Genomic DNA, 22,131 nt, shown 5'->3' on the forward strand with positions numbered 1-22,131 from the left:
ATTTCCTGCTTGATGGCTCACTGATTGATAACATTGTGCTACTTAAAATAAACATGATCAATTTATGTGCAACGATATTCAGTTATTAAGCTATCATATGCAAAATAGATTTAGATACTTATTCTAACCGAAACGAATAGTTTTCAGTGTGTGTTACGAAACATTTTTATTAAAACAAAAAATTGGACATTAATCAAATCTGCGATTTAATTTAAACATATGTAATTTTTAGCATCATGACGTTTAAACATTGTATTTACATGCCTTAAAAGTATTATACAATTATGGTTGTGGTGTTGTTATAAATGTACGACAAACTCTTGTGTGACAACATACACCCTAATTCAATATTATTTAAATGGCATACATTTTGCGAACGTGTGTTATATTCAGATATCAACGAATGCATGGAGGGTGAAAATGATTGTGTGGGTACGTGCGTCAATACTTACGGCTCATACACATGCGAATGTGATGGTACAAGCCCGTATGCGGATCATAATTGTAGAGGTAACATACTTTTTTAATTGAAATGCGTTCTGATACAAAATTTCCCTCCTTCAACATCATCAATTCGTACATTAATATAACAGTTGCTTAATTTGCTTCTTCATCTAGTAATTAATTTCCTTGATGTAGTTCAATTATGTTTGGAATAATGTAGGACAAATATTATTACTTCAGTTGTTTCTACTTTAAATCGAATTTAGTATTTTTATATGCGAGGGTTAATGTTTAAGATCTTACTTACAGCCATTAACGAGTGTAAGAACCCAGAGTTGAACAGCTGTACACAACAATGCATCAAAATGGAGACTTCGTATAGATGTGACTGCTACCTAGGAAACGCCCTTATTAACTTTAACACGTGCATAGGTAGTTATCTGTTTTTAGTGAAGCAGTCGAAGGGACCTAATAATTAATGCAATTGCATTTGTATATTTTAAATACAACACATGAGATACAATAATCGATCCTTATTCTATGTAATATTCTAGTTCTTTTTTATGCTATCCCATGATATAATTTTTAAATAACATATAATAAAAAACATATTCTCGTTGAATATAAGTTCGCCGGTTTATAACTAAAATATTCAGATTTGTGGTATATTTTTATCATCGCCTTTATTAAGTGGTATTGAATATAACTTTGAATACATCCCATCTCGTTTGACAATTTAGCGTGTGGCATGGGTTATTATCGAGACACGGACAGCGTGGAATGCGTGGCGTGTCCTCCAAACTCGGTCACCGAAGGCGACGGTTCGACATCCCTGGCCGATTGCACATGTGAAGAGGGTAATGTAGGAAACATTTCTGCAGGAGAAATATGCACTCTTCTTTGAATAAGTTATTAAAGGGTTACTGTCTTAGGAATAAATAAGAATCTAGAAGATGCTTTTGGAAATTTTGTTAGATTTGAGATTTACATGTTGCCGTATTTTAAGTGCAATATTTAATAGCTGCTTAATTACACTGAAATGACTTCGATTGCAAGTGATTCTACTAATATGAATTAATCTGAAAATGCACAGCTGTTCTAAGATAGGCGGTATTTGACCATTTTAAATGTGTAAATGAATGTTTAAAATATAATAAAGATGACTGGTAAACTATCTCATAAACAATTACAATTTGTCTAGTATTATTGCATATTATTGAGGTTATAAATAACATCTAATTTATTGTCGTTCAAACAATTGTTTCTTTTCATAACTTGCGTTTTTGCACTTTGTTGTAATGTTCTTAATGTTATCATATTATGTGCTTTTTGAACGACACCAATAGTGAAAATTTTGATTTACCATAATAAACAAATTCCTCCGCGAAAACATCATGCATGTGATTTAGATTTCTTTTTACGGGAATCCAAGTCACACAATTTTAACAATACATTGAAAATAATATTATGACGATTTCGTTCATTTTTACAAAATGTTAAACACTATTTAATCGTTTCCCTTTATTAATGTAATTTTTATTTTATTCCTTAAATATTGATGGTTCGGTTTCCTATCGGCACATCGTATGATTAAGATCAGTTATATTGTATATACTTTTATTTTTGTCCTAGTATGTCATAGAATGATCGTGGTACAGTAATTTAATTATAATATTTACTGACCTAATTTTAAAACGTATCGAAACTTCGAAAGCTCTAGTATGGGGAAACTGAACTAAACTGACATAAAATAGGTCAAAAGAAGTTTATGAAAGTAAACTCATAATTGTGTAAAACTTAATTTTTTAAGTACTATGAAGTCATCACAAAACTTCAAAAAATCATGTACATGTACTGTCGTTTTATGAGAGCCATTCATCATTTTACCTACACACAAACTGGAAATTCCTCAATTTTCTAAACATTATTCGGTGTCCAATAAAAGTTGTGACATGCCGCAGTCATTTTTACTGCAGTCAGCATTAAGAAATCAGAAAACTAAAACAAAGAGTGAAATAGTGTTTGTTGCAAAGTTTCATTTGTATAACTGGTATATGTACATTTGTTTGATATGTTTTAAATTTTTGTAATTCTTCACAACGTTAAAAACCTGTGTATGCTAACCAAAAAGACATAATGGCATAACGATTTTTAAATTGCTTATTTCACTGGAATTATAAAATAACATCACTTATTAAAGCAAACCATTTAAGTTCTGTTGACGAACCTTGCGACGTAACATATTTTAATACAAGAGGGCCATGGTGGCCCTGTATCGCTCCACAGTTGTTTATGCGAAAAAGCGTGCAATGCGCATGGGTTGAAATGAACTCAAGCATGTGACTTTCTCTTTCTATCCCTCGTCCCACTGGGCGCTTAAAGTTGGAAGGTTGAGCATTTTTTATATATGGTAAAAGGTTACTACTGTGTTAACTAAACAGACTAAAAAGTCCGGGAATTGTCGCACAGGTCCTTTGCTTATAACGTACGTACATTTATCTCTCCAAAAGATATTGTCGTTCTTTCTATTTCACATATTTTTAGATGCTGAAGATCAAATCTGCGCATGTTCTACAAGATTAATGAAAGTTCCTTCATACAATCATGAATCTTTTTCCAAAATTCCAAAAAGTGTTTGTAGGTTTCAAAGTTTCTGTTAATTATATAGTTCATGACATATGCAAAATACTTAATGACGTAGATCACCTGAACGTTACTTCATTCTTGAGGCATTAGTGAGTGTAGCAGGATTGTTAACGTGGTGAAGAAATTGTTTATTGTACAAAGAAGATATTTGCCTGAGGAAACATAAAGTTACGAGTTTTTCAGGTTCATGAGGTGCCGAAAGGCAGTAGGAACAAGAGATTGCCAAGCAATTTGGTCCCCTACCGGTGAAACTCCACCACTGTCAGATTTTTATATATATTTTTTTATATTTGTTGCCATAGCAACCTGAATTCTTGACGTAGAAACAAAATTAAATGACGTGCATAATCTCCATATTGCCATCTTTCCATGTTACAAGTTTAATGAAAAAATATGAAGAACTTTTAAAGTTATCGCAGGATCCAGAAAAGTGTGACGGACAGACTGACTGACTGACTGACTGACTGACACACAGAGCACAAACCATAAGTCCCCTCCGGTTTCACCGGTAGGGGACAATGATAACTTTGTAGAGGTTGTTTGTTGAACAAAGTATATGTTTATGAGACAAAAAAATGAATTATAATTCATCAAGATGTTGCGGTCATTGCAACACTACTTGCATATGGCGTGAGGTTTAAAGAGATATCTTGACAAACAATTAGCTTGACCTATATTTCCTTTACTTTTTGCATCTGACATTGGTTACCTGTCATGTTTGTTTTTGAAAAATACTGGGATTGCCACATATTTTCAAATAAGGTATCTGACCTATTCTCTGAAAGGTTGCTATTAATAGACTTAGCGGCAGTCATGTTATTAACAAGGGAATTGTCCACGGTATTGGTAGAATATACATTTAATAGATACATCTTTTTTAAGTTGGATTCTCCTTACTTTTTTGCTACTGAATATTAAAATCACTTAATTTCAATGTAACAATTTGTTGTTAAGTTTATCTTAAACAAATATTTTTTGCAATCTGTTTATAAATCATAAAATGATGTCATTCAATTTTTTTTTGGATAAAAAGGGCCAATAATAAAACAAGAATTTTGAGAATGTTAACATAAACGAATAAAATAATACTAACCATTTGGTGAAAACAAACAAAACAATACATTTTTTTAAATAAAATGTTATATACAAACAAGGTTAATGGACTAAATATAAACAAACACACTTGAGTGTTCTTCTTGTTTTAATGATGTATTTAACTGAGATAAATTAATATATATAATTTGTTTACCTTTCAATATCTTGCATTTCAAATCTTTAGTTCAATGCTATTTCAATAAACTGAACATCGTGACAGACATAATAAAGCAGAATATGCATATGAATCTGATTATACACAGATCCACTATCATATAAATCAAATCATGTTTGTCTATTTCCATGTTCGAAAGATCCTCTTCTAAATTGTTTTACTTCGCGAGTAGACTGAACTCCCATTTTGCTAGTTCTGGCTACCATAACTTTAAATGTCGCTTTTTATGATTTTTGACTGGCGCGACTTTATAGTTATGGACCAACCCCATTAGGAACGTCAACCAGAAATTCCCGAAAAGTTGACAGTTAACAAAGACCGGTCCAAAACAGCTTTTAAATGCAGTTATTGGCCCAAATCAACCACTTCATCGGAAAGATTGACATTTTTTACATTTTACTGATATATTCTTTCACAAAATTCATCTTAAACATTTGAAATTTATCGAGAAAAACAGCGATGTGACAGACTTTCTTGAAATGCGATTCTCCCGAGATTTCACGGTCATATGGCGTTATTTTAGTATTATACCATGTGCTCAAGTGTTTTCAAATTCAGAACGACATTTCCCGGTATTTAAGATTATTTTGGCTTGTTTTGTAAACAAATTGTAGTGTAAATACAAACTCGAAGTAAATAATATTAAAAATTACCTGATTCAAACTGAAATCAGTCTTATAATCCACCAGACGTAAGTTGTTAATCACAAATAATAGATTTCAGAAAACGAAAGTGATGTTTACAATTTCAGCAAAAAATGTCAAGGTCGATCCGAAAGTATCCAAATGAAAACTCGTCCCGTGACAAAGCGACAATGGCGTCAAAATTGTGAATTTCAGACTGATGAGAGTTATTTTCATCTATTGTAAGACGCATTTGAAACATTTGAACCTTAAAATATCCCCAAATGCAGTAATTTATATTTATTAACCAATATATGTAGAAATGTATCCAAGAAAATGAGCTTGCTTTGATTTATAGCGTGACATAAATAAGTTACGACTCTGGTTGACTTTCGATACGGGGTTGGCTTCAGCGTACAGGTATGTCAATACTATATAAACTGTACGCTGAAGTTTCTTTAGCTACCAATTTGCAAACAGAAACACTGGTTTCCGTGACACAAATTCATTGTGCACATTTCTAAACAAAATATGTTTTTCTTGTATCTAAAACGTAGTCTTTTTCGTTGACAAACACATTTCATTATTCCAATCAAACTATATGATGTCAGTCGTTAATTCGATTGATATGTGTCATTTCAATAATCTTAATTTTCGCTTCACAACGGCGCCATTTGCATACGAAATACCAAACACATTTTATGAAACCGATTTTAATTGGAAGATTGGGAAACGACAGCCAATTATATCGCTCGTTTTAAAAATGCTTAGGCAGAATATACCAGTGTAAAATGCGGAGAGATTTCGCGGGCCGCGGATATATTAAGCATATGTTCATTTTTGTGACCCCCGGGGCAGGGTCAAATTTGACCCCAGGGGCATAATTTGGACAAACTAAGTAGAGAACTATTAGATGTCACTACATACCGAATTTGGTAGCCCTAGGCTCTACGGTTATGGACAAGAAGATTTTTAAACTTTGCACAAAATAGGCTTTATATAAGCATTTGTTCAATTTTGTGACCCCCGGGGCAGGGTCAAATTTGACCCAAGGGGCATAATTTGAAGAAATTTGGTAGAGGACTATTAGATGTCTCTACAAACCCAATTTGCTAACCCTAGGCCCGATGGTTATGAACGGGAAGATTTTGAAAGTTTTCACAAAATAGGCCTTATATAAGCAAATTTTCAATTTTGTGACCCCCGGGGCGGGGTCAAATTTGACCCCAGGGGCATAATTTGAACAAATTTGAAAGAGGTTCACCCAAGGAACATTCCTGAGAAATTTCATCAGAATTGGACCAGTTCTTTAGGAGAAGATGTTTAAAGAAAAATTTAACGCACGGCCGGACGCACGCACGCACGCGCGACGGACACAGGACCATGACATAAGCCCCGCTGGCCTCTGGCCAGTGGAGCTAATAACCATTCAAATATTAACTTATTCCAGTTGTGTTATCGTATCCTGCTACTTTTGTGTTGATAAATGGCTGTTTGGAATGTTTTGGGAGGAGAAAGAGATTAAACATCTTGGATTTCAGTGATACATACGAAGTAATATAAATTCATTATTTTCTTTATTACATTTAGACTTGTTACATACTGTTATAGAAACCCACTAAGATATCCATTGTATTAATGGTTTAATTATAAGCGACAATTATAAATACAACGCATTTGAACGTTTATTTTATTAATCAAGGATGAAATATGCGAACATATTCAACAACAAAGTTGTTAAGTATGTATGTTGTGTCATAATATAAACGTTCCTTAAGTCAGATTGAGAGTGTTTATACTTCAGACGTTGATGAATGCGCTGAAGAGTCTGAAGGGCTGTTCACAAACGTGTATTAATTACAGAAGGAAGTTTTCAAAGCGAGTTCATGTTGTAACAATTACTTAGGGAAAGAATTGCTACGGTAAAAAGTTCATCGGACAAACTATAAATCTTTTGAATAATTTAAGACTATTTATATACGATCATTAGCACGATCATTACTTTTGGTCCTCGAAAAGAGGCACTAACAGACGTAGATGCCTAGAGCAAATAATTGATATGATTTCGTCTTTTGTTGTATTATGACAATCAGCAGACATCGTGCGCAATTGCCTCTATACATGAACAATGCACTCGCCTTGTGTTGATATTATTATTTATTAAAAAAGTATATCGACAGCCATATTTTCGCATAGGGCATTGTACAAATAATCCTGTCAAAACATCGAATGCTTGTAGTTATTTTTCTCTCAAAATGAATAATATGGATACTAAACTCAATTATCAATGTCTAGTAGTCAGACAGTTATGGATATAAACAGATATTAAATCGTTAATCTAACAATTAGCATGTTTAATATGCAAATGATACTATTCTTATTCAATTAATAATAAATTATTAGGATATACTTCATACAAGAGTTCTGCGGTCGGAGATGACCGCATTGAAGCCGGATTTTTGATTTAAATGACAGGAAAGTACCTTTCGTGTTTTTGTCAATGCAATACTTAAATTACTGAAATATTGTTCAAAGGTCAAAATGAAATGTAAGTACTTTTCAAGGCATGAGCAAACCTTGTGTTATGTTTTGAATGCATGCATATACATGAACAACAATAACATTTAAGGTCACAAATATGAACCTTTACGTCAAGTTTGAGATTCTAGGTCCAAGCATACCAAAGTTACAACAATTTTAACATTTTAACATTTAAGTTCACAGTGACCTTGACCTTCAAATGAATGACATTGAAATGAATGACCTTGAAATGACCAGTGGTCATCTAAGTGTGCTTGCAAACCTTTACGTCAAGTTTGAGATTCTAGGTCCAAGCATACCAAAGTTATAACAATTTTAACATTTTAACATTGAAGGTCACAGTTTGAAGACTCTAGGTACAAGCATACCAAAGTTATAACATGGAATAAGAACTTTAACATTTTTACCTACCAAAGTTATAAGAACTTTAACATTTTTACATTCAAGGTCACAGTGACCTTGACCTTAGAATGAATGACCTTGAAATGACCAGTGGTCATCTAAGTGTGCTTGCAAACCTTCATGTCAAGTTTGAAGACTCTATGTCCAAGCATACCAAAGTTATAACAATTTTAACATTTTAACATTTTAGGTCACAGTGACCTTGACCTTCAAATGAATGACATTGAAATGACCAGTGGTCATCTTCTAGTACTGGCCAATCTTTATTTCAAGTTTGAAGACTCTAGGTACAAGCATACCAAAGTTATAACATGAAATAAGAACTTTAACATTTTTACATTCAAGGTCACAGTGACCTTGACCTTCAAATGAATGACCTTGAAATGTCCAGTGGTTACTTACTAGTTCTGGCCAACCTTCATGTCAAGTTTCAAGACTCTAGGTCCAAGCATACCAAAGTTATAACAACTTTAACATTTTTACATTCAAGGTCACAGTGACCTTGACCTTCAAATGAATGACCTTGAAATGTCCAGTGGTTACTTACTAGTTCTGGCCAACCTTCATGTCAAGTTTCAAGACTCTAGGTCCAAGCATACCAAAGTTATAACAACTTTAACATTTTTATATTGAAGGTCACAGTGACCTTCACCTTCAAATGAATGACCTTGAAATGACCAGTGGTCATCTGTTAATCCTGGCCAACCTTCATGTCAAGTTTGAAGACTCTAGGTCCAAGCATACCAAAGTTATACCATGAAATAAGAACTTTAACATTTTTACATTCAAGGTCACAGTGACCTTGACCTTCAAATGAATGACCTTGAAATGACCAGTGGTTACTAACTAGTTATGGCCAACCTTCATGTCAAGTTTCAAGACTCTAGGTCCAAGCATACCAAAGTTATAAGAACTTTAACATTTTTTATATTGAAGGTCACAGTGACCTTGACCTTCAAATGAATGACCTTGAAATGACCAGTGGTCATCTGTTAATCCTGGCCAACCTTCATGTCAAGTTTGAAGACTCTAGGTCCAAGCATACCAAAGTTATACCATGAAATAAGAACTTTAACATTTTCGAGCACGCCGCCACCCCGCCCCCCCCGCCCGCCCGCCCGCCCGACAACATCAATCTATAAGCCGAGATTTTTTCGAAAAAAATCCGGCTAAAAAATTGATATTGAATCCAATAAATTTCGTATTTACAATACAACCCAAAACTAGTGTTCTTCATGGTGTTTGTTTACATTAAAAAATGCCTCGGTGGTTTACTTTATTTACCAGGAATGTTTAAATACAGACGGCAGCATGTACGGTGAGTGTGGCACTGTTCATGCCATTTATGAATTCATGTCTATTGTTCAAAATTATTTAAATGAAAATAAACGTGTGTATGGTATATACTTCGATATGTTAAAATATTTTGATAGTATATATCGCAAAGCATTATGGCTTCAAATGTTTGAGTCCGATATACACTGCAAAGTGCTCAGAATAATAATGATATGTATTTTCATGTTAAATCATGTGTTAAATCGTGTTTATCTTATTTTAGTTATGACTTTGAACTGATGCAAGGGGAGGTTATGTCGCTGATGTTGTTTCTTTATTTGTTGACAACATTGAACTTTACCTACCAGCTAAAATTAACGTGTATTTTAATAGACAGTAAAATGCAAACCATTCAGTAATAAAACAAGTTGTTTTGAAGCATGTTTATGATTCGCTCTTAGTTATGTTTGACAGACATATGGGTTTAAAGTATCAAAGTATCAGAATGGCACTGATACATACAAACCTATTGAAGTGAAAGGTATTAAAGTTACACATCTATCAGACGGGCCCTGTCATTATTTTCTAAGCATATATCCATATTATCAATTAAATTTAATGGCATGTAATTTCAAAGATCTATAAATACAATGTACACAGTTGTTTATTGACAGATCTTTGGTATTTTGTTGAATTAGACTAAAATAAACAAAACTAAAACATACATTTTATTTGACTAAGCTAATTAGACAGTTTTATTGTAAAATGTCTCAAACTTTACTTTTTAATCAATTTTGGAATATGTGACCCCAATACAACAGCTGTTTAATGCAGAAAACAAAATAAAGAAGCCAACATTTTCTAAATAAAGAGGTTCTTAGATTGACTGGCATGTCTATGCTCTTTTTGGAAGAGACTTGTTGTGGGAAATGCAAATTTTTCACCATAATTTAAGAGAATCTGTCTTGTATAAACTCTTTCCTATCGTCTTTATACTTATGTACACACTTAATTTATCGACAGGCATGTCAGTGCTTAAATGAAAACTAAGTGCACAACAATATACTGGTTTCGTTTTGAGCGTGTAAATAAAAATATTTTTGCATTAAAATTGTATAAGCTAAGGTTGCTTATTTCACATATCAATACCTTTCATGAATAATGTTATTTTTGAGACTGATATTAACAGTCTAAGTTTTATCTTTAGATTTGCCTCATTTTGGTAAAAGACATTTACGAATTCAGTATTGCTTGTCAAATATGTAAAAAAATAACACAAACAATTTAAACTTCCACATTTTGTTTTCACTTTTACAAGTATAAATATTATCAAAAAGTATAAAATCATATAAATTATTAATGGCACATATTTATAATGTTTATTTATGAGAATGATATACACAAATAGAATTCATTAAATATATAACAAAACAACTTATTGAAAATAGATGCATCTCAACTCTGTATAATCTATTAACATTTTGTTGTTAAATAGTAAAAAATCTTCATCATACATTACTATCTTTATAAAAAGAGCATTAAAGTAGGCTTTAAAACATATGTATATTACAGAAATAAACTCCTCCACTCAGATAAGAGATAATTTAACCACTCAGTCAAAAGCCTTTACTGTTCAATACCTAAGCAGCTTAACTTCACATAATTTTGTTTAAAACATGATTATTTCTTACATAAAAAACGGTAAACATTCCTCAGAAACAAACTCTGAATTTATTTTACTAGAGAATAGTACAAAACCTTATAAATGACAACAATAAGCAATTGTTTACTCATGAATCATTGACAAAAATTTAGAAGCACAACCTGGGACGTATGTGTGTATGTACAATTATGTACAAACATGACACTTCACAACTAAACTAAAAAATGTATGTCAGAAAAACAAATACATGTGCCATTGGAAGAAAAAACACAATATTTTGGTGGAACAAACAAAAAATGCATACACACAAATACAATATAACACAAATTATATAAAAATATAAAGTCGGTCGTAAAAAATAATAATCACACACCACATTGTTAAAATGTTCAATATATTCCAACAGCTCTCTAGGGTTTGATGAAAAAAAAGATAGTAAGAGATGTTTATCCTCCTCAGCATCATCACTATAACTGATATAGCCTCGCTCTGTAAAACGTGCCTAAATGCATGTGCATAGTGTTTTTCCAGATTCGAATTTGCTCAGGGACAACAGTTCCTCCTTAATGGAATTTTTAGTTTCAAGGAAGTAAAGTAACGAAAATTTATGCAGAAAGTGTCACCCTGATTAGCATGTGCAGACTGCACAGGCTAATCTGGAATGAGACTTAATGCACATGCATGAAACAAGGATTTTCTAGAGCATGGTTAAAATATATTAAATATATGATATTGCACAGCACACATATCATATGCATACATTTCTAATAAAACCAGAACAACCTCGGCTTAAAATGTCAAAGTCTATTGCTTAAAATGTCAAAGTCTATTATAAAAATGATTACTTGTGTCAATATCGATTGTCTGTTAATAAAAAAATAGCAGATAAGGTAATATAAAAAAAATTGTTATACAAACACAAATCATTTATTATATTAAATGGTATATTACTCAAACACAAATATAATTGAACACAGCTTTTGTATCTTATTAGTCTTACTACATGTAATTCCAAATCAAGCATAAAACATTATTGTTTTTACTATAAGAATGGTAATCATCAATAAAGTTGTACATGCCATGTCAATTGGAGATAATAGTAATTATGTTTGTACCATTTATGCAGTTTTCTTAAAAAAAATTGTTAAAACATTCCTGTTTAAAGATAGATTTACAGTGACTTAGCACAAACACCACTTAACATTATCTCTCAGAAAAAAAACAACAACTAAAAAACTAAACATTACCTGTTTAGATAATGAACAAACAATATTACTAACAAAGAAAGTCAATATAATACATAGTAATTGACATAAATATTTAATAATAATTGCATAACATGTAAGACATTGTTAATGTTCAAAGGCATTTGAATAACAATACAACAATTATTGTGATGGCACTCAGATGAAGCGCTCACCCAAGTTCAAGAAACACCCATTGGTTAATAACCCCAAATGGACCAGATTCAAATAGTCAGGTTTAATCAAGTTTAAGTCTATAATGGTGGTTTCTAGAGTGGTAATATGGGTTTTCTAAAATTAAATATGTACCTTCATGCTCAGGTCAACTTTAAAGAAATAATTAAGTAATGTAATGATTATATATAGACAACTATCTTGTAATATTTCCATCTAAGGCAATGTAAGGAAAAGCAAAATTGTAAAACAAAAGGATTGGAAAACACAACCCAATCACTTGAATGTTTACTATAACAATGAGAGACAGTCATTTAAGTTAACAAGCCATATGTGCAGCATTGTATAAATTGTTTTCAATGTTGAAACTTATTCAGAAGGCATACCAGCATTTAATACCCCAATTCAAATAGCTTGTTTAAAAACAAAACAATAGACATATTTATAACTTTGCTGTAAAACTTTACCGGTAACATAAGATATGTAAAACTTAAGCCTAAAACTGGAACAAAGGCTTAACCCCAGAACTGGAATGTGGGTTTATTCATTCCCTGACAAGTACATACTGTGTAACTACAAAAAACAATCACACTCTAACTAATTGTTCTTGTTCTTTCTAAGAAAAGCAACGTATCACACTAGTCACAACCAAGACTATGACAAATATTTTTAAACACCCAAGTCAGGTTAACTTGCATATATATATATATACTATACATCACGAAAAATGCATTTTAATGCAAGTTTATGAATTGCAAAGTCTAGATAGACTAATATTTTGGTCCACTTAATGCACACAAAATCATATAAATTGGTATTTTATAGCCTGTATTATAATGATGACTGATTAATTTTCATCCATTAAATGGATTTGCACACATTTTGTCTATATGATTGGCAGACAAATAAAGCAATAATAACATTATACAAATATATGGTGAGGAACACACTTGCTTATTAAAATAATATGTTTTAATGAACTATTTTAAAACATTATAATTTATTTTGTTTTCAACAAAAATATATTTATAACGATGAAGCGTTTTTTATAGTATTATATGTGATTATATTTTTCACTAAACACATATTCCTGAAAATTGAGTTTTAAGAAACAAGTACACAACACAACTGACACAAAAAATGAATGTATAATGACTTCAAATATTACTCTTTCCTTTTTGTACATGAATATTTAACATGCTTGATGAATGAATATTCAACAAAAGGTAATAATGATACAAAAGGAATACTTAGACTGGTCAATAAATAATTGTTTAAATAATATACCGGTATATCATGATATGCTGTCATCAAATGTCGTAAAATAGCTGGTCCCTTCATACATCACACTTACAAAACAATACTGGTCCTTGATTACATTATCTAGCAAATGGTAACCAGCAGTTAGGTAAATGAAGTAATGAGATTTCCACATGTTACATGACAATTTCTGACATGAACACATGAACTGAAAAATGTTGCATGCAATTTCCCATTTATGGAATTAAAAACTGTCAAATGCAAACAGGAAATAGAACTGTGTAACACAGATGTTCACTCCATACAGATCCAACATTGCCAAACTGAGTTCCAGCATCAATTCACATAGATAGTGAAACTATAGGCAAGGTTACTCCAAACTTTCCAGTTGTTATAGTCACAAAACTTTAAATGCAAACATGAGGCATAATTATGTTATGCCACACATCAAATGCAGTGAAAGCATGTTTCCAGTCGTGGAACTTTGTAATAAGGAGATTTTACCTTGTGCTGTCATTCTATAACTGCATCATAGGTAGTGAAACTATGTTATAAGCAGATTTTATCATGTGCTATCACTGTATAAATGTATCTCAGGTAGTGGAACTATGTTACAAAGAGATTAATACTTATAATACTCTGTATCCAGTTCACAGATGTTGATACTTTGGCAAATCTGTTTACAATACTCTTAAACTGGCCATCACAGCCGTCCACTCCGTAGCTCATGAGACCTTGCACTGTCCAGTGGCCTGTTGAATCCTGGCACATCAATGGACTCCCACTGTCACCCTGGAAATACAACATATTATTGAGCATCACTTTGAAAAAAATGGACTAAAAATGAACAATTGAGCCTTGCTCTGGAAAAACGGGGCTTAATGCATGTGCGTAAAGTGTGGCCCCAGGTTAGCCTGTTGAGTGCACAGCATAGTCATTGGTCTAACTGGATTTGGCGCTAAGAAGAGATATCCTTAAAAGCTTGTAAATCAAACTATGAGGATCAAACTCATGTGAATCCTAGTTAAAAGGCTGCCACTATACATTGTGTCATTAAGAAATCATGGCCCCAGCATATTAAATATCATATTAAAAATTAGTTCATTTCAGTATTGTTTTGGTTTATTGTTATGGTATTGTTTTGTTTTATGCACATATTCATCAAGAATATCTTTGTTTTATCTTTTAAAATTTAGGTTCTTCTAAGGAGTTTACAACACTGTGTTGTTTCAAGGGCACATACCTGGCAACCTGAGATCTGACCGTGAGTGTAGCCCGAGCACAGTGTGGAGTTGGTGTTCACATGTGTCTCAAGACTTTGTTGGTTGATGTTCTTAGAGCAGAAGTCATCGTTGTACAGCCGCATCTTGGCCTCACGCAGGTCAGTTACCATGACTACAAAGAGAAATGTTACCATTAATACAAAAGTTACCTAGACTGCAAAGGGAAGCATATCCATTTCTAAAAAGTGTTATTATGACTACAAAGAGAAAAGTTACCATGACTAAAAGACAAAGTTACCATGACTACAAAAAGAAATGTAACCATGACTACAAACGGAAGCATAATCATAACTACAAAGACAAAACATAATTATGACTACAAAGATAAATGTTACCAAGACTACAAAGAGAAATGTTACCATGGCTACAAGGAGAAATGTTACCATGGCTAATAAGAGAAATGTTACCAAGACCAAGACTACACAGAAAAATGTAACCATGACTGCAAAGAGAAATATAACCATGACTAAAAAAAGAAATATACTAATAAAGAGAAACAGTTCCACAACTAAACAAAGAAATGCTATAAGGACTACAATTTAAAGCGTTACCATCACTACCATGAGAAACATTACAATGGCTACAAAGAGGATAGATTAAATTGATCCCTTTTATTGAAATATGCAATTTATGTATCACTTGTGTTTAAATATTTATCTGCATTCCTTGGGAAATTTTGATAAATAAAAACGTATCGGTTCCATACAAAAAGCAGTCACAACCCAATATTATTTAAATTCCAATATTAAACATTTACCATGATATTAAACAGCATACAATGTATTCAAATTTGTTAAGAGACTGCTAAAATCAGAAATTGGATGTAAAATATTACTTTTCCAAACATTTTCATTCACAAAGAAGTTGAGGTTGACTTTAATATCTGAAATTTACAGTGATATACCCTAAGTGTAAAAAAAAAAAAAAAATTCCCCTCAAGATATAAGTTCATACCAGATTTTGTATTGATATAGCCCCATCCTGCAAGAAAGCACTGGAGATTGGTGGGCACAGGAGCACTGATTTCTGGTAGACAAATGGGCTGAACAAAGTCCCCAAACTTCACAGCAGAAGACAGTTTGAGGAGGGCCATATCCCAGTCAATCTGACCGTTCTCCAGTCGCCGCATGCTGGGATTGAGGTAGATCTTCTCCACGCGGACCCGTTGGAAAGGCTGCTTAGACAGGCGCTCCCTGGATGTGGTGCCTGCCAGGACCTCGAACACGTGCGGCATCAGGGTGTAGTTGGCATCCTGGTGACTGCAAATATTGTTTATTTTTTGGGATTTAAGTGTGTTCCTTGCTTTTAAAAGTGACTTCAAAACAAACAAGTTTTTGTTTTAGGAGTTTTGTGGTTACACTAATAGGCCATCACACATATGCTTTTCAAGCTTAAACACATCAGACATTAACAATGTTAATGCAACACTTAATAAAGCCAAGAACAGTTGCGAAACTTTCATTATTGTCCAAACTTCTATAAATAAATTTCCTTCATTATAGACGAAGGTATATTAAATTTCATTATATTACAAAGATGAGGCATGTATTTAATAATTAAATCAATATTGCTTCCTCCTAATATTTAATATTCAGCTATGAAACAGTTAATTTATGTATTTATTATTCTACATACAAACTGCACCACGCACTTACACAATACAATGTGCAGCAGTGAGGGCCCATTTGTCCCCTATGAGGACTCCTCCACATATATTGGTTCCCTTCATGATAAGAGAGACAATCCAGGGCCACTTCCCTTGGGGAGCCAGAGTTCCACCAACAATGAAGGGCGTAAGAACATCAATTTGTCTTTCACCACAACCTGAGGACATAGGAGTATAAATTTGATACAGTTTAACATTAAATTTAGCAAAGTATGTAACTTCTAAACTTTGAGTATGCACCTTGCTAGCCATTATGTGATTTCTCAAAACAGTAAAATAAAAACTGTCCAAAAAATGTAACTTACTGAGATGAAACAAGGAAAGTATCCAAGTTTGAATCACATTTCTATTATTATTATTACAATTATGTTGTTGTTTAGGATACTTACAGGTCAGTGTCTTCTCGTAAAACAATAACTTATAAAGTCTGATGTGCCCAAATCTAAGTCATTTTAGTCTAACATTAGCCCCAACTTGGTCCTTAAAATACAGTTTAATAATACCTTTCTGTTGACATCCCATCTGGACAACTTTATTTGAAGGACAGGCAACTCTGAAATGAAAGGATCAAACACTCTATGATTGTTCACCCTGAGCAATTTATCATAAAAGCCTAAAACAATTGAAAACAATTTTTAATTCAATAATAAAGGATTGCTTAAAATAACACACACAATTTAAGAAACAAGTTAAAGTCAACTAATTAACATTTTAAACATACAACTGAAACCAATTATGTCTACAAACATGCTATTTGTGTAACTAATTTGTATTTGTTGATAGCATGTCTATTTGTCCTTCTACTTCCATACCAGATAAATTATATTAAAAAGGATAGAACTCAACATTCTTCATGTCACACAATTCAAACTATTACATCCTTCTTTGTGACTGTGTCATAATTCTTGATGGTACTTCAATTATTATGTAGACACCTTTTCATGCTTGATGACACTTACATCTTGCCTGATGTCCATTGTCTATTTACATTCTGCTTAATGGTATCATGCATGTATACAGATGCAACATTCTTGTTAGTTAATTGCATGCTGCATATGTGTATGTTGGTTTGTGCAGAGAGTCTTGTGCAATAGGCGCAGTGCAAAATGGAATCAAATATTGATGCCTTGAATAAATTAACGCGATGGCAATGTTATGTTATAGGAGAAGTTGCTCCCCTTTGTAAGATATTTGCTACTGAACCGAAATTAACCGCGTGTTTGTAGACGTAACTTTTTTTTGGTTAATGACTACATAAAATTTGTACAGTAATTTACCTTCAATAACCAAAGAAATTCTATGGATATATTTCAATATATGCTACTAATGCATGTATGCAGATCTCCAGATTAGACGATTAAAGTCGTAAAAAAATGAATTAAATTTAGTAAAAAAGTAGACTTAAATTCTGTGCGTACGGTTACACATTGGAAAAATAAACTAAGAATTCAAAATGTGTGATCATGCGTAAAACTCAATATCAATGCATATAATGTAAACATTTAATTAATGAGTTCCCATTCGTCTAGGCCCTCATTACAATTATAAAATCAACAGCAATTTGATGTTATTATGAATAACAGACCATCTTTAAAACAGTCGAAAAGCCGAACGTTTTCCATTATCTGGTCCTTTTATCGCAAAAAGTCTGCTGTAACCCAGCAATTGTCATGAGCTCTTCTTAGACTATAAACCTAAATGCGGATGTGCCAAAAATTATACTTACCTGAAAAAAGGAATTAATAATAGACTTTAAGGCTGGATTTTTTTTTTTAGAGTGTAAACCAAGATTTTGCTGAAAAAGTTATCTGAAACTCTGCATGTATGTTGAGAGGAAATCCATTACATAATTTCAAATTTACTAGAGTACTTTTATATTGCACCACATAAAATGCTATAAAACTATAATATTGAAGTGCGCATATAAACTTTGTTATAGATGGGTAGGTATTTCGTGTCAATCTCTTTCACATAGGAAAGAGCTGTTGGTCATGCTGCTTTAAGTACATATAGATGAATGACACAATTTAGATTAAGCTAAATAAAACACTAGGTATTTGCCAAGAGATAAATATATACGAGCAGTAAGAGCGTTATCGTGCGCAGCGAGACTTACTCATGTAGAATTAAAACTTTTATTGCTTTCTTTCGAAATAATTTCATGTGTCCAATCTAATATGCAATATGCCTGGTGTTTTTTTTTAATGCAGATTAATGCTCCGTTTTAGATCCATAATTAATGAATGCCTCAATATTTTCAAAAATTAACACTGGATTAATGTTCACTGACATTTTTTCATACAGATTGGATATAAATATTATAGAGCTTAAACACCGGAGAAGCAGTATAAAAGGTCCCCAAACTCACAAAATGTCCACTATTCAGCTGTACACTGGTGTGTTAACAGCAGAAAACAAAAATGATTTTTTCATAATATTGCAGTTTTTATTTAATATTTTCCAATGAAATTTGGCATACATATACTTTGGTATACAAAAAATATGTATGTGTAATTTGGTGATTGTAAGTTATATAGTTATTGACTTATAGAAAAAAGTTTTTGTTGTCTGCTTGAAGTTCAAATTTCCCTGTAAATGCTAAGCACCGCCCACTTGAAAGGTTATGAACTTCTCTCAGCCAATAGCTAGCGAATGACTCAAATCAAGTTTACATATAAATGCATCTATACTATACCAAGTATGCTGTCTGCTCAAACATGTGTTTCTATTTATAAACACTCTAAATGTTAGCAGCAAATCACTGGTAGATAAACCCAGCCCACTAGTTAATGCAGGTTTACATTTTACCACCGCAAAATCAAGCAGTTGAGATCCGGCTTTTAACAAAAAAATACATTAAGCCCTGTTCTCCCTGCACACGCGCTGGACACACAGGTGGTTAGCATGTGGCTATGATAATAATTAGTGAAAACATCTTTTTGAATGATAAATAGTCATATTTTAACGAAAAATCAACTTTTCTTTAAAAAGAATTTCACTATCGTTTTATATATAACAAGGTATCCAACTGGAAATCATCCGAAAACAGGGTGCATCGTTTTGAACAGCCATTACTAAATTAATTTTGCAGCGATTTTCATGAACCCGGTCTTATTCAACGAAGAAATGATTTTCCTTTCAGGAAATGTATATATATTGTTATATTTCTACACATGCTGGGTCAAATTTTAAGAAATTAACGCTATACACAATTCGCTTGACCCAGTTGTGATCGATCAGACCGTATTTATGAATGAAATCTCCAGTTGTAAAGACACACCTCCGCATTGGACCAATGAAATCACCAATTAATTTTGATGCATAATGCAACGGCAAGCACGGTAAGAATGTTTTTTCATACGTTTTATTGAATTATGGTATCGAGGTTCGTGAACTTTGCAGGGAAAATGCCCTTTACTCCGTGAAGATTTGAGTCATGAATACTGTCTGATCAATCACAACTGGGTCACGCGAGTTGTGTATCGTGTTATTTCTTAAAAGTTGACCCAGTATTTGTAAAAATATTGCGAGACACATATATTTCCAGAAAGGAAATTTATTTCTGCATTGAGAAAGACCACGATCGTGAAAATTGCTGCAAAATTGATGAAGAAATGGCTGTTTAAAACGATGAACCCAGTTTTCGGATGATTTCAAGTTGGATACCATGTTATATATATATTTGATAGTAAAAATTATTTTTTTTTACAAAAGTTGATTTTTCGTTATAATATGATTATTTATCATTCCAAAAGATGTTTTCACTAATTATTATCATAGCCACACGCTAACCACCTGTGGCTGGACATACACCTTTAAAAAACGCTATACAAATTCAAGTACTTATGCACTTAATTGATTGTAAACAATAACGGTTGAAATCTGTGCGTGGGAATTTTTCTGGTAACCAAGAGTGACGTCAACGTTCATGACAGACCTGTTTATATGACATTTATTTATTTATCTTTTCCAACTTGATTGAAAATTATGTTTTATGATATTTTAATACATGTAGTAGAAGTAGTTCTTTTCTCAACGAGTAGTACAATAGTTGTACAGTACTAGACACGAGTACTTGTAACTTTCAGGTTTCTCTTTATACCACAGACATTATATAGTCATAAAATGATAAATATGTGTTTATAGACATTGTAATTATAGCCTGGTAAACAGACTAGAGAAATCTGAAAGTTTCAAGCACAGGTCTGTGGCAATGGGGGTTTGGGCTACTTTATAAATATGAGGTCGATATACAATGCACATCGGTAGATTACGTCTACTGTAATTATTCGGACTCGGCACGGGCCACACTTCCAACACATCAGCCCCGTTATGTCCTGACTAAAATACATGTATAATTTCTTGAGTGCCAATTGCATCTTACAAATATCAAAAACATTCACGGCAGTCAATTCATTGTGTAGGCCTACTGGTCTTCATGGCAATAATAAATGTATTTAGTTTAATGGATATTATATAACAAAGGGAACTAATTCAGCTTATTCAGTTTACTAGTCAAAATGATTTGGATGTTTTCGCTTTTTTCCGAAAAGTAATTTATTTAACATACGGAAAATAAACGCGCGCCACCTGTTGTCATAATTTAGTAACTTGCATTCTGCTTAGTTGCATTCTGCTTACTGCCTGTTGCTAACTGCCGTTGTTAATGACGCTTAGTGGCAAAACTGATTATGACTGGTTTCAGGAATAATGAACACACAAACATTCGATTGTCTCCAAGCATGTTGCAACAATCATCAAGTATAACCGATAGAGAACAAGCATGTTGGAACTGTCATGAAGCATGTTAGAATAAACATCACGCATAATGTAAATATTCATCATGAATGATGTTATGTTGCAGCAATCATCAAGTATAAACGAATAGACAACAAGCATGTTGGAATTGTCATAAAGCAAATTAGAATAAGCATCAGTCATAATGTAAATATTCACCACCAATAACGTAATTTTTACCTAAATACCCTTCCATACATTTCTGTTGGGGCTTTTGCCTTGCAAAAATGTTTGCTTGGTTAATTAGACTAGTAGGTTTAACGCTTTGCAAAAAGCTCATGGTATTAAAGGTAATTTTACAAGGAAGTCCCTTAGAGCTTTTTCTATATAATAGTTGTTAGACTAGAGCTATGACTGGATAATGCACAAATGAAACATAATTCGTCAAACAATTGTTCCAGTCAACTTCATGTATATTATAATATGACTAATGATGAACAAAACATAAGGATAAACATAGTAAAATACCAAGTGAACAGTCACATACTCTTTCAATAATGGAAGAAAATATACAAAATATATATGTAATAAAACAGCTTTACATGGCAGAAATGTTTATGCACCAAGTGTACATTTTTTTCCGTAACGTAATGTAGAAGGGGAAAATGTACACATTGTACATGGTAGGAGGAGCAAAGATACATGTGGAACTGTGCGGACCTGTTACCACTTTCCTTCGTTGCATGAAAGTTAAAACAAGTACATAAAGTGAGCCATAGACAAAATAACTTTGAAAAAAAGTAAAAACAATTTACTTAGCTTTTGAAATTTTTGGTGATGGTAGTATGACCTTAAAATCCATAAAAAATACAAATGTCTGTGATTAACACCAGATGTTACACA

General features: G+C 32.6%; 1 protein-coding gene and 1 long non-coding RNA gene across 3 annotated transcripts in view; one reads left to right on the forward strand and one right to left on the reverse strand.

Annotated features, from left to right (window-relative positions):
* The first annotated feature begins 392 nt into the window (after positions 1–392).
* LOC127877709 (uncharacterized) lies at positions 393–15,925 on the forward strand. Its single transcript, XR_008048586.1, has 5 exons — positions 393–510; positions 754–876; positions 1,185–1,301; positions 14,739–14,923; positions 15,800–15,925. It is a non-coding gene; the product is annotated as an uncharacterized LOC127877709 (long non-coding RNA).
* Positions 13,738–22,131, reverse strand: part of LOC127877702 (atrial natriuretic peptide-converting enzyme-like) — a 52,193-nt gene continuing 43,799 nt past the window's right edge. For both annotated transcript variants that reach the window (XM_052423830.1, XM_052423831.1), the window contains exons 13-17: positions 16,995–17,044; positions 16,481–16,649; positions 15,780–16,084; positions 14,786–14,937; positions 13,738–14,334 (exon numbers count right to left, since the gene is read on the reverse strand). In XM_052423830.1, the coding sequence (XP_052279790.1) occupies positions 14,149–14,334; positions 14,786–14,937; positions 15,780–16,084; positions 16,481–16,649; positions 16,995–17,044 (862 nt within the window). In that variant the 3' untranslated portion in view covers positions 13,738–14,148. The remainder of the gene's footprint in view (positions 14,335–14,785; positions 14,938–15,779; positions 16,085–16,480; positions 16,650–16,994; positions 17,045–22,131) is intronic.

This window comes from Dreissena polymorpha, chromosome 4 (assembly GCF_020536995.1).
Source record: "Dreissena polymorpha isolate Duluth1 chromosome 4, UMN_Dpol_1.0, whole genome shotgun sequence".
NCBI classification, from domain to species: domain Eukaryota; kingdom Metazoa; phylum Mollusca; class Bivalvia; order Myida; family Dreissenidae; genus Dreissena; species Dreissena polymorpha.